We start from the raw sequence: 12,903 nt of genomic DNA on the forward strand, positions 1-12,903 counted from the left end.
ATAGAATTGCGCCCATAGTGGTGGTTACTATTTAAATAATGGTACTGTGAAAAGGAACAGTTAGCAATCAGGCAATCTTCTAAATATAAGTGAATCTGCCCAAGAAGTAGGCAAGTAGCACATGTAATTTTAGACGTATTAGTATTTCCATACAGATTGGCAGATGCTATTGAAGATGTATAATACCCTATAGAAGGCTGCACACCCTTGTTTATTTTTTCACATCTTATTGTCTAAAAATGCAATTCAAAATGCATTAAAGTAGGAGCTTGTTTCACTGATCTACCCAGATACTTTACATTTTCAATGTAAAAAAACAACTATAAAAACATTCAGAAAGTAATTTTAAAAAATCAGAAGTTTTTCGTAGCTCTTGCCTTGGAAGCCCCTTTTGCAGGATCAACTGCCATGAGTCATTCAGGATAAGTATCTGCCAACTTTGCACAGCAGGATGATGCAGTTTTTGACAGAATAGCTCAAACTCTTTCAAGTTGGCTGTGGACTGCAATCTTCAAAGTCTTGCCACAGATTTTCTATTGGATTCAGGTCTGAGCTTTGGATCACTTAAGGACATTCACTTTCTTCTTGCTAAATCATTCCATTGTTGCTTTGCTTTGCCGGAGAATGTGGTGAAAATCTGCCCCCCCCAAAAAAAAAAAAAAAAAAATCTGCAGAGACTGTGAATTATTCAGAATGCAGCGGTTTGCTTGATCTATAATCTGAAGAAGTATGAGCATGTTACACCTTACTATCAATTACACTGGCTACCGATTGAAGCGTGAATTAAGTTTAAGTTTGGATGTTTCTGTTTCAAGGCATTGGCAGGCTTAATCCCTGAATATCTCTTCAAATCATATACAATCAATAGCTCTAAGTATTCTAGGAAATCACATGCATTATTTTCTTTTCCATCTGCTAAGGGTTGTAAATTAAAAATATTTCAACAACGTCTGCTGTCCTTTCAAGCGGCATTATGGGATAAAGATTTTAATTCTTTAATTATGTCTGTTGACTCTTATTCTCAATTTCGATGAGCTTTAAAAACATATCTTTTTGTAGAATCTTTTGGAAATTAGGCATATTTTGCCTTTCTTTCTCATTTTTTGTACTTATAATCTTTTCTGAACTGCATAGAACTTAGTGGTAATTGTAGTATAGAAGTGAGTTTTTATGTTTTATGGTATATGTGGTTTATGGTTTTATGCTGCTCAACCAGCAAAAGATAGAAGAGTGCACAGTTGTTTGCTTATCTCGGTGGAATTAACACATATCCATGATAGACTGCAATCTAACCTTAGCATAACCTGGCTTAGGTTCTGTTGTAAATCATACATGTATTATGTTATGGTGGTTGATGATATGTAGGTTATATGTTTTAAATATATGCATTCTTATTTGTGTAACTCACCATAAACCAGTTAAATAAATAGGAGTGAGGTTCATTCTTGGCACTGTATGTGCATAACAAATCCGCTTCATGATATTCCTACCCTGATACTGAATCTTGTATTTTGGGTTGAGGGGACAGAGATATTATATATACTTGAATATAAACCAAAATTTCTGGGCCAACAGAAAGGAGGTTCGACAATTATTTTACGATACCACACGCAAGACTATTTATTCAGTGGTTGCACCCACTTTGTGGAATGCCCTCCCTTCGGATCTGAGACAGGAGACTAACCTTAGCAAGTTCAAATTCAGCCTTAAAACCCTTCTTTTTAAAGATGTCTATGAGATTTATAGCTAGGATTAAACATATGAGACTCAGACAATGGCCACATATTAGACAATTCCCTTTTCCCATTCGTTCTTCCCATCCACCTTCCTTTTTTTTTATGAAATGTATCCCATCCATTTCCCTTTTGTAGCATGTATTGTCAACTATTTGTTGTAATTTATGTTGTCTTTTCCCCATTTTACTTATATTTTAAATTTTTTTCTTTTATTGTAAATTTTGTACAATGTACACCACTTTGGTAATTAAAGTGTTATATCAAGCTTAAATAAACTCGAAATTTGAGATCTCGATTTATATCCTTGTCCCCCACTGCCCAACTCTCCACTGTTACTGGCATTTTTATTCCTCCACCCCCTGCCCCTACCAGCTTTAACTTGCAGCTCCTTCTTCCTTGGGCAACACTGACAAAAGCTGTGTGCTGAGTCGATGCAGGGCCTTGAGTACCTGTGCATGCTCAAGGCCTGCTGACTCACACCTTCTTCAAGATTCTTGGAGAGGGTTGAAGCCAGCAGATCTTGAGCATATGTAGATGCTCAAGGCTATGCACTGGCCCAGCATATAGCCTTTGTCAGCATCAGCCAAAGGAGGAAGGAGCCTCTGCCACCAGTCCCCAAAACAGCCTGAAGCCTCTCTTCTCGCAGCACCCCAGGTCTTCACTGCCTCAGAGTGTTCTTACCATGAGTCTCAATGTTCTCCACCAGCCCTCAGCTACCTGCAGCCAGAAACAGACAAGCAGCAAATAGCCAGTCAGACCTTCTACAAACCCAGGACCCTGAAGAATATCTCATCTGCCATGGGTTAAACAACCAGTACTTAGAAGGAGCTGTATTTAAAGCCAGTAACCTCAGGGTGGGGGTGGGGGGGAAGAGAAATGCTAAAGGTGTAGCACCCTCAGATAGATCATTAAAATAAAAAATCAGTGCACATAATATAAAAGGACCTTCAGAACCCCCATTACAGGCCAAAGTCACATAACAAAGGCAAATACTTACATCCCTAATAAAATATTCAAGTGTAGCATAAGCAATAGCAGCCCCATCATGTGTGCTAGTTCCTCTCCCTAGCTCATCCAAGATAACAAGCGATTGCGGGGTGGCCTTTTTTATGATCTCTGCTGTTTCTGATAACTCCTCCATGAACGTGCTCCGGCCTCTGTAAATATTATCTGCTGCACCCATTCTGAAACAAAAAAAATCAGTAAGCTTTATTTTATAAGTAATTTTTAGTGAGCAACATGATACACAGAGAATAAAAGAAAACAATCTAGCTTAATAACTTGAATTTACATAGTGACATAGTAGATGTCGTCAGATAAAGACCTGTGTGGTCCATCCAGTCTGCCCAACGGTCACATTGATTTTTGAGGCAATGTTAAACAAACAATCCAGTAATTATTCATTTTACTTGCTAAGTTCCAAAACAAAAGAACAATCCAACAAATCTGCAGTGAAGAATGGAATGACAAAAACAAGGAAAAAAAAACCCTGCAGATGCGATGAATAAGGTGCAAAATTTTTATTGGAGAAAATACAATGTAGCAGTCCCAAAAAAAAGGTGGTTCTTATTTATGAAGAAAGAGGACCTGACATGGTCCATGTTTCAGAAAACACTCCTTCCTCAGGAGTCCAGGTTGTTATGGTTCATAAATGTAGAGAACCTTATTTAAAATAAAAAAACACATGAGATAGGCAAGACCTGTACTCAGACTACATGAGTGTGCTTTAAAAAAAAAAATGGTGCGTTATTGCTCCTGATCCATATTGCCTCACATGGGATGAAGGCCGTAGAAGTCTGCCCGGCCTATCCTGATCCATCTTGCCACACACTGGACCCAGACCTTAGAAGTCTGTCTGGCATCGGCTTCACTGCTGGGGCTGCCATTTAAGCACCACTCCTGTATGCTCCTGCTCATCGTAATGAAGTTAGTTCTATACAGTTTTGTGTCATTACTATCCTCTTTTTATTCAGGGATCCTTTGTGTCTATCCCAGACATTATTGAACACCACTGTTTCTGCCTTTACTACCTCTCCAGGTTTCTGCCTTTACTACCTCTCCATGCATTCCAGGCATCCACCACCCTCTCCGTGAAAAAGTATTTACTGATGTTCCTCCCCCAACTGCAATCTCATCTTATGTCCTCTAGTGTTACCGTTTCTCCATCTCTGGAAGAAATTTGTTTGTAGATTAATATCCTTTAAGTATTTAAATGTCTGTATCATATCTCTTGTTTCCTCTAAGGCAGTGGTTTCAAAATCAAACCCTTTGCAGGTCCACATTTTAGATGTATAGGTACTTGGAGGGCCTCAGAAAAAATAGTTAATGTCTTATTAAAGAAATGACAATTTTGCAAGAGGTAAAACTCTTTATAGTTTATAAACCTTTCCTTTTAGCTAAGTCTTAATAATAATATTGTAATTTATAGCTAAAGAGACATATGATCAAGAAACTGTTTTATTTTACTTTTGTGATTATGATAAACATACCGAGGGCCTCAAAATAGTACCTGGCGGGCCGCATGTGGTCCCCGGGCTGTGAGTTTGAGACCACTACTCTAGGGTATACATATTCAGGTATTCAAGCCTCTTCTTATACATCTCTCGCCACAATCCCACAATCCAGATATCATTTTACAAGATGTAACATTCTTACTACATTACCTATCCAACTCTCCCACCCTTCCACCCCCCCCCCACAACAATGCTACTCAATTCTCACATGGGCTGCCAATCCTAAAGATATCTACTGGATGTCTTTTATGAGTGTGTGAGCATATTTCAAAATGATTCCCAATCCATCTGGAATTGAGAACCCTCAGCTGATGAGAAATCAGTAATTTTTTTGCCTCTCTGAGAAACTGTATCATTTGTGATCTCCTAAGTTGCTCTGAGGGTGCTGTTGGAGAAAGCCAGGATAATGAAATGCTCTTTGGTGAGGTCAACAATGACCATCACAAAAAAAACCCCAACTTGCAGTCCTTCTTAATAGGAAAAAAAAAAAAATTCCTAAATCTTAGACAATTTTGGGATGCAATATGATCTTTACTGACTAAATATGAGTAATAAAATCCAAACTTTTCTTCCAGAAATGTACTATTTTCAGACAAGTTCAGCATACCTGTCCTAAGGAAACCCCTGGGTAAGCACACTTATGGCAGGAGCTATCTGATTGAAGTTTAGCCTTTTTTTGGCACAACATACACTCTTAATAAAATTTTATATTGCACTTCCCAAAAACTCACACAGTCCTTAAGAGTTTAGAGGTTCTGCAAGTCAGTAAGTATAGCATCCTCAGGAGTGACGTTCCAAGATTGTTCTAGTTTACCCCTCCTGATTGTGCTAATCCTACATGTTTCTGCACTATTACTTTTGTAGTGCTTCCCCTCTTCCATCCTGTACCAGTCCAGTTTTGTATGGCTGTTTGAAATTTGTCCATGTATATTATAGTCCCACTCCCTTCCCATTTTAGAATTGTAATCGCTTAGAAATATTTGATAAGTGTGTATATCAAATTTTAAATAAAACTTGAAACAATCACCCAAATGAATCAGTAAGCTTTATTTATCCAACTGAAATTAAAATACCAGCCTGTGGAGAAGAAACGTCTCCATATACTGTTAAAACTGCTTGTAAATTAAATCAGATCCCTCTACATCAAACATCTTGTTGCATTCAATTTAAGTAGATTTCTTGCTGGCAAAACAGATGGTTCTTAAGTCACTTTATTGACATTTTTAAGTGTTTCTTTTGGTGGAAGTTTCAATGATGCATAATAGTGGTAATTATACAATATAAGAATATTCTCTCAAGCCATATAGACCATCATTTCTAATTTCACATATAAAACCACATTCTAACATGTATCTGAGTAGAAAGACACTATTTCCTTACTTTTTCTTTTCTATCATACCAATTTTTATAATAACTTTCAAAGCCAATCTCCAGGGTCTTTGAAAATTGCCACCCTATATGCAGGTAAAATTATGCACACTGGAGACAATTTTATAACTGGCACTGCCTTTCAGGTGTTCTAATGCCACACAGTGACAGCCTATTCTATAACTCCATCTGGACACCCAGATTCCATTACAGAATACTAGCATAGCCCAACATTGGCATATCCAACATTTACATGCCCACAGTCACAACGGCCATAGACCTGGCAAAACTATGGACAGCTAAATGTGGTAAAGGCAAATGAAACTTACTGTATTCTATAAGTTATGCACATATGTGGGAGCCCTACCCATGCCCCTCCTACACAATACCCATGTAAACACTCAGTTGTTCAATGGATCAATACAAGGGATCGGAATTTACAGTTTACAGCCACTTTTGAGAAAAATAAAATAGAATTTTGGATATCCTGATTAGTAAAACTCAAAATCAGATCAACACCACTCCGTTTAGGAAACCAGTAGCTCGCAATACATTATTGCATTTTACCAGCTTTCATCCCTACCGACTAAAATACAATCTCCTGGTGAGCCAGTTTCTAAGAGCACGTAGGGTATCGTCTACCCTATAAGGATTCAAAAGTGTGGCAAGTGAAATGGAACAACATTTTAGGGATAGGGGATACCCTGAAAAAGCCATCCATCGGGCATATACACGAGCATGATTTACACAACGTGAACTTCTACTTCAAGAAAAGGATGTGTCTAAAAAGGACAAGCTGGATGGAGAGAGAATAGTATGTGTGCTTCCCTATTCCGATGTTACTGGCAGGGTCATTAATCTTATAAAACAACATTGGCCCATTTTACAAACTTGAAAGGGATTTGAAGAACTGCCTTTGTTTGCTTTTAAAAAAGGTAGAACAATAGGTCAAGTCCTAGAACACCGGGAAAAAACAGATTTGGAAGAAATTCAAGGAAGCCATACTAAATGTAATCATTGCCAATGGTGTGATAGTACCATTAAGGGGCCTAGTTGGCAGGACCCCCAGACCTAGCAGGTGATTAGGACCAAGAATAACACAAATTGTAAATCAAACTATGTAATCTATGTGATTGTTTGCCCTTGCCCACTGGTATATGTAGGTCGGACAAAGCGCCCTATTCAGATACAGCTCAATGAGCATAAATCCCGGATAGTTACGGGTAATCTCCAGGCACCGCTAGTTCAACATTGGACTCAGAAAAAACATGCGATAGAACAAATAAAATGGAGAGTAATAGAACACTATGATGTAGGGAGGGAGGTAACTGGGAAGAATAACTGAATTTCGCTGAGCAGAGATGGATTTATTATTTAAATACAGTTTTACCAAATGCATTAAATCTGGAGCTTGAATGGGCCACTTTGATCTGAGGGGTTGAAGCGGGGAGGTTATCCTTTGCTTTTTTATAAATTGAGAGTGCTTAAAAAACCAGTTCACTAGAACTTTTTTCAAAGTAGTTTTAACCTAGTCCCTTTACAGCCTCCCAGGCCCATAATGCTGCAGTAGATAATGCTGATGCAACGGTCAGCTGACCGGTCCCGGTGGGTATATACAAGGGAGGAGAAGAAGCCGCGGCCATTTTGAATCAACATTCAGTGGTCATATATGTCGGTATAAAGCTTGCTAAGATAAGAGAGATGTTTTTAGTAAAACATATATTTTCTAACAATGCTAGCATGAGGAGTGAGTTATTAGATAGATAGTAGTATATTAAACATTTTAGAAATAAACTAAACAGTTTTGTTTTTTACATAGGGATGATAAGCCTTGAAAAAAACCTTCTGTGGGTGAAACATGTTGGCTCCTATTTCTCTTAAAAGAAGACCACAATTAAAAGCTAAGTACCCTTGAAATATGCTAGAAGGGTTGTTAAATAAAAATTTAAAAATAAAGTTTGAGTAAAAATTAATAACGGCTCCAGTGAGGAGGTAATACATAAAGCCTAGGGCTGTGAAAGCTTTTGAGACCAGGATTATACATTAGAGGTGAGGAGTTTGAGGTATATATTGAGCTTGATATATGTCTTGATGAAAGTTTAAAGTTTTTGCTAGCATGCTTCTATATGAACAGCTCTTTGGTGTTTGATTTTTGGTAGCTTTAGGCAGGGTATAAATTTTATAAATACATTTTTCCTTTGGTTTGGGTGGGTAAATTGAGGACTGTTGGTGATCATGCAGGAGAACCTTCTTGCATTTCCTTCATGCTTTTGCTCTTTTATTTTCAATATCTATTGATTTTTTTTATAAACTGCTTTGATGCTTTCTGAATGGCAGTGCATTGTTCCTTGAAATAAACAAGCAGTACAGTTTTCCTTTGAAACTTGCCAAGGGTATAAATTACCTGTGTAGATCTGCATCTTCTTTTTTATGGGTAGTTTTTCCATCAAAAATAAGGCATGTAGATTGAAAACTGAATCTACACTCATTAATTTTCCATCCTGTTGAAAACTACTATTCTTCTCTAACTCAGAACATCTCCCTTATGACTGACTAAATGCTTTAGTTGTGGGAGAGTGTATGCACTTTTAGTTATAGTGAGGGAAGGCAAACTTACAGTGGATGTACCATACAGATCACTATTCATCTACGGGAGGAGGGATGCCTGTAATGAGTTAAACAGTGTTCAGTATGCAGGGAGATGTTTTACAGAGGCAGGAAATTCTGTTCCAGTTCTCTGAAATACCAGCCATATCTTTCTTTTCACCAGATAAACTATGAGGGGACTCTCTTCCTTTCTGGTGGGGAGATGTGTGGGAGGTGAGTACCTATCACATTTCCAAGCAACTTAAAGCTGGGTTACCTGGGTGAAAGGCTTCTCCGGCTCACGTCTGCTCATTTTGTTAGGTACACCATTTTGCAAAAGTGGTCTAGAAAGCTGGCGGGTAAAACAAATTGGGCTTACGCCTTGAAAAACCTCTGGCGAAACATGTTGCTGGCTAAATAATCCAGATGGTTGAGACCACATTATAAAGCCAAGTAATGTTATAAAGATATTAAAGTACTAGTATCTATAATTATTAATTATTTAAACGACAATTTGCACTTTAAAGCTTAACATAAGGATTGAAAGTTGAAGTTAAGTAATAATAATAACTTTATTTTCTATACTGCCAACACCCAAGGAGTTCTAGGCGGTTTACAGATAAGAACTGGACAGTCGGTGATGAAATACAAGAGACAACAGTCTTAGATAAGAATTTCTTAAACAAGTAGGTCTTTACTAGAAACAGGAAATAATATTAAATATTGAACTAAAGCCAGTACTGGGCAGACTTGCAAGGTTTGTATATGGCCGTTTGGGGGAGGATGGGCTGGAGTACGTTTTGACGGAGATTTCAGCAGTTGGAATCCAAGCACAGTACCGGGTAGAGCTTTGGACTCTTGCCCAGAAATAGCTAAGAAGAAAAAATTTAAATTGAATCAGGTTGGGCAGACTGGATGGACCATTCGGGTCTTTATCTGCCATCATCTACTATGTTACTATGTAGATGACTAGAAAATTTTTGAGTACTTTAAGAAAGGGTAAACAACTTATCCCTATTTACTTGCCCACCCCACTCATGATTTTATAGAATTATATCATATCTCCTTCTCCATTTGTTCTCCAAGTTGATGAGCTCTAACCTGTTTAGCCTTTCATATAGGGAACTCATTCTATCCCCTTTATTCTTCTGGTTGCCCTTTCATAAAATTTTTCTAGTTCTGCTCTACCTTTTCTGGGATAGGGTAACAGAAACAATACTGAGACACTACAGATTGCCAGGGAATGTGTTGGGTATATAATCCACGAACTGCTGGTATGAAGAAGCTGTCAGTCAAGTGGGTGCCCAAATGTTTGAATGCTGATAAGAAACGATGTCGAGTGGAGACTTCCAAGTTAGTTTTGCAGCATTTTTAGCAAGTTGGTACCAACCTTTTGAAATGACTAGTTACTGTTAATGAAGCATGGTTATATCACTATGATTCTGAGACAAACAGGGAGGGTACCCACTCACGTGCTGGCGCAAGTAACCAACTTGGCGAGGTAAGTTGCCAATCCATTTCTGAGTCCGAGGTAAGTACACACTGCATTTCCGAGTCAGAGGTAAGTACACACATTGCAAACAGTATTATAGGAGTCCAATTAGCTCAAGCAGGAATATCTACACAGAGACATAGCAAACATAAGGTATGGAGGGCTATGTACGTTAATGCCCACAGTTTGGGCAATAAGATTCTGGATTTAGAGATGGAAATGAGGAACGCCTACCTAGATGTGGTGGTGATAACCGAGACTTGGTTCACGGACTCCCAGGGGTGGGATATGGCTATACCGGGATACAACTTACTTCGGCGGGACAGAGAGGGCAAAATGGGAGGAGGGGTAGCACTATACACTAAAGAGGACATCAAAGTTACCAAAATCGCAGATGTCAAGTACACCAGGGAATCCCTCTGGGTGAATTTGGCTAGGGGGAAGGACAAATGCCTGTATCTTGGTGTAGTATACAGACCTCCAAGACAACAGGAGGACATGGATATAGAATTAGTCGAAGACATTGAGAATATCACTTTGCGTGGAGACACAGTATTGTTAGGAGACTTCAATATGCCTGATGTGGATTGGAACAATCTTTCCGCTATGACCAGCGGCAGCAGGAAGCTATTAACCTCTATAAAGGGAGCGAGACTCAGACAAATGGTATTAGAGCCCACTAGGGATCGGACGATACTAGACCTAATACTCACCAACGGAGAAAGTGTCACAGAGGTCTTGGTAGGTGATACGTTGGCCTCCAGTGACCACAACATGATATGGTTTAACCTCAGGAAAGGTTTCACTAAGTCAAGCACATCAACCAAGGTCCTCAACTTTAAGGGCACAAACTTCGAAAGCATGGGAGATTTCGTCCATCGGGCGCTGCAAAACCATGCCGAAACAGATAATGTAGAGGTAATGTGGTCAACTCTGAAATCAACCTTACACGAAGCAACCAACCACTACGTCAAATCAGTAAATAAACGGCGAAGAAACAATAGACCACAATGGTTCTCTGCGGAGATCTCAGACCTCATAAAAAAGAAGAAAAGAGCATTCATCCTCTACAAACAAGCGAGAGTCCAAGGAAGACTATCTGGCAAAGTCAAAAGCGATCAAAACGGCAGTCAGGGAGGCCAAACTCCGAATGGAGGAGAACCTTGCGAAGAATATCAAGAAGGGCGATAAATCCTTCTTCCGGTATATTAGTGACAGAAAAAGAAACACAGATGGGATAGTACGCCTTAGGAAACCCGACGGGAACTATGTAGAATCGGACTCCGACAAAGCCAAACTTTTAAATGAATACTTCTGCTCGGTCTTCACTTGCGAGGCACCGGGATCCGGCCCTCAGCTACTGATGAGGGAAAACTCGGAAGACCCGTTTCGAAATTTCGAGTTTACGCCCAGCAGTGTCTACGAGGAGCTATCAAGACTCAAGGTGAACAAAGCTATGGGACCGGACACCCCAGGGTGCTCAGGGAGTTGAGTGACGTCCTGGCGGAACCGTTATCCGTACTCTTCAATCTTTCCCTAAGTACAGGAAGAGTCCCGTTGGATTGGAAAATGGCTAACGTCATTCCAGTCCACAAAAAGGGATGAAGGACGGAGGCTGAGAATTATAGACCGGTGAGTCTCACATCGATAGTGAGTAAACTTATGGAAACATTAATCAAACGCCAATTGGATACGATCCTGAACGAGGAGAATCTACAGGATCCCCATCAACATGGTTTTACAAAGGGAAGGTCCTGCCAATCAAATCTGATCAGCTTCTTTGACTGGGTAACAAGAAAGCTGGATATAGGGGAGTCCCAGGACGTCGTGTACTTGGACTTCAGCAAAGCGTTTGATAGCGCCCCACACCGCAGGTTATTGAGCAAGATGGGTTCGATGGGACTGGGTGAAACATTAACCGCATGGGTTAGGGACTGGCTTAGAGGTAGACTTCAGAGGGTAGTGGTAAACGGTACCCTCTCCGATACGACGGAGGTGATCAGCGGAGTGCTGCAGGGCTCGGTCTTGGGCCCGATCCTATTTAACATCTTCGTAAGAGACTTGGCTGAGGGGCTTCGAGGTAAAATTACATTATTCGCCGATGACGCCAAACTATGCAACATAGTAGGCAACCACACAACAGATGAAAGCACAGTGCCCGACAAAAGCTCAATGCCCGACAGTATGATGCAGGACCTACTCCTGCTGGAGCATTGGTCAAAGACTTGGCAACTATGTTTCAATGCCAAAAAATGCAAGGTCATGCACCTTGGCGGCAAAAATCCATGCAGAACTTACACCCTAAATGGTGAGATCCTAGCAAGGACTGTAGCAGAACGTGACTTGGGGGTGATCATTAACGAAGACATGAAGACTGCCAATCATGTGGAGAAAGCTTCATCCAGGGCTAGACAAATCATGGGCTGTATCTGTAGAAGTTTCATCAGCCGTAAGCCCGAGGTCTTAATGTCGTTGTACAGATCCATGGTGAGACCCCATCTGGAATACTGTGTACAATTCTGGAGGCCGCATTATCAAAAAGATGTGCGGAGAGTTGAGTCGGTTCAGCGAATGGCCACCAGTATGGTCTCAGATCTCAAGGATCTCCCGTATGAGGAACGACTGGGTAAGTTGCAGCTGTACTCACTCGAGGAACGCAGAGAGAGGGGAGACATGATCATAGAAACATAGAAATAGACGGCAGATAAGGGCCACGGCCCATCTAGTCTGCCCACCCCAATGACCCTCCCCTACCTTTCTCTGTGAATAGATCCCACGTGTCTATCCCATTTGGCCTTAAAATCAGGCACGCTGCTGGCCTCAATAACTGAAGTGGAAGACTATTTCAGTGATCAACCACCCTTTCAGTGAAAAAGAATTTCCTGGTGTCCCCGTGCAGTTTCCCGCCCCTGATTTTCCACGGATGCCCCCTTATTGCCGGGGGACCCTTGAAAAAGAAGATATCTTCTTCCACCTCGATGTGGCCCGTGAGATACTTGAATGTCTCAATCATGTCACCCCTCTCTCTGCGTTCCTCGAGTGAGTACAGCTGTAACTTATCCAGCCGTTCCTCGTACGGGAGATCCTTGAGTCCCGAGACCATCCGGGTGGCCATTCTCTTGACCGACTCCGTCTCAGCACATCCTTACGGTAATGCGGCCTCCAGAATTGCACACAGTATTCCAGGTGGGGCCTCACCATGGATCTA

The 12,903-nt window shown here is 40.5% G+C and overlaps 1 protein-coding gene across 10 annotated transcripts in view; it reads right to left on the reverse strand.

The window, feature by feature from the left end:
* MSH3 (mutS homolog 3) overlaps positions 1-12,903 on the reverse strand; it is a 451,221-nt gene that overhangs the window by 14,295 nt on the left and 424,023 nt on the right. For 7 of the 10 annotated variants that reach the window (XM_033925565.1, XM_033925391.1, XM_033925302.1 and 4 more), the window contains exons 21-22: positions 2,734-2,920; positions 2,418-2,453 (exon numbers count right to left, since the gene is read on the reverse strand). In XM_033925565.1, coding sequence (XP_033781456.1) covers positions 2,418-2,453; positions 2,734-2,920 — 223 coding nt within the window. Of the gene's footprint in view, positions 1-401; positions 638-2,417; positions 2,454-2,733; positions 2,921-12,903 lie in introns of those variants that run through there. The other 3 variants (XM_033925818.1, XM_033925994.1, XM_033925476.1) reach the window with 3 other exon arrangements.

Source organism: Geotrypetes seraphini, chromosome 1 (assembly GCF_902459505.1).
Source record: "Geotrypetes seraphini chromosome 1, aGeoSer1.1, whole genome shotgun sequence".
NCBI lineage: Eukaryota > Metazoa > Chordata > Amphibia > Gymnophiona > Dermophiidae > Geotrypetes > Geotrypetes seraphini.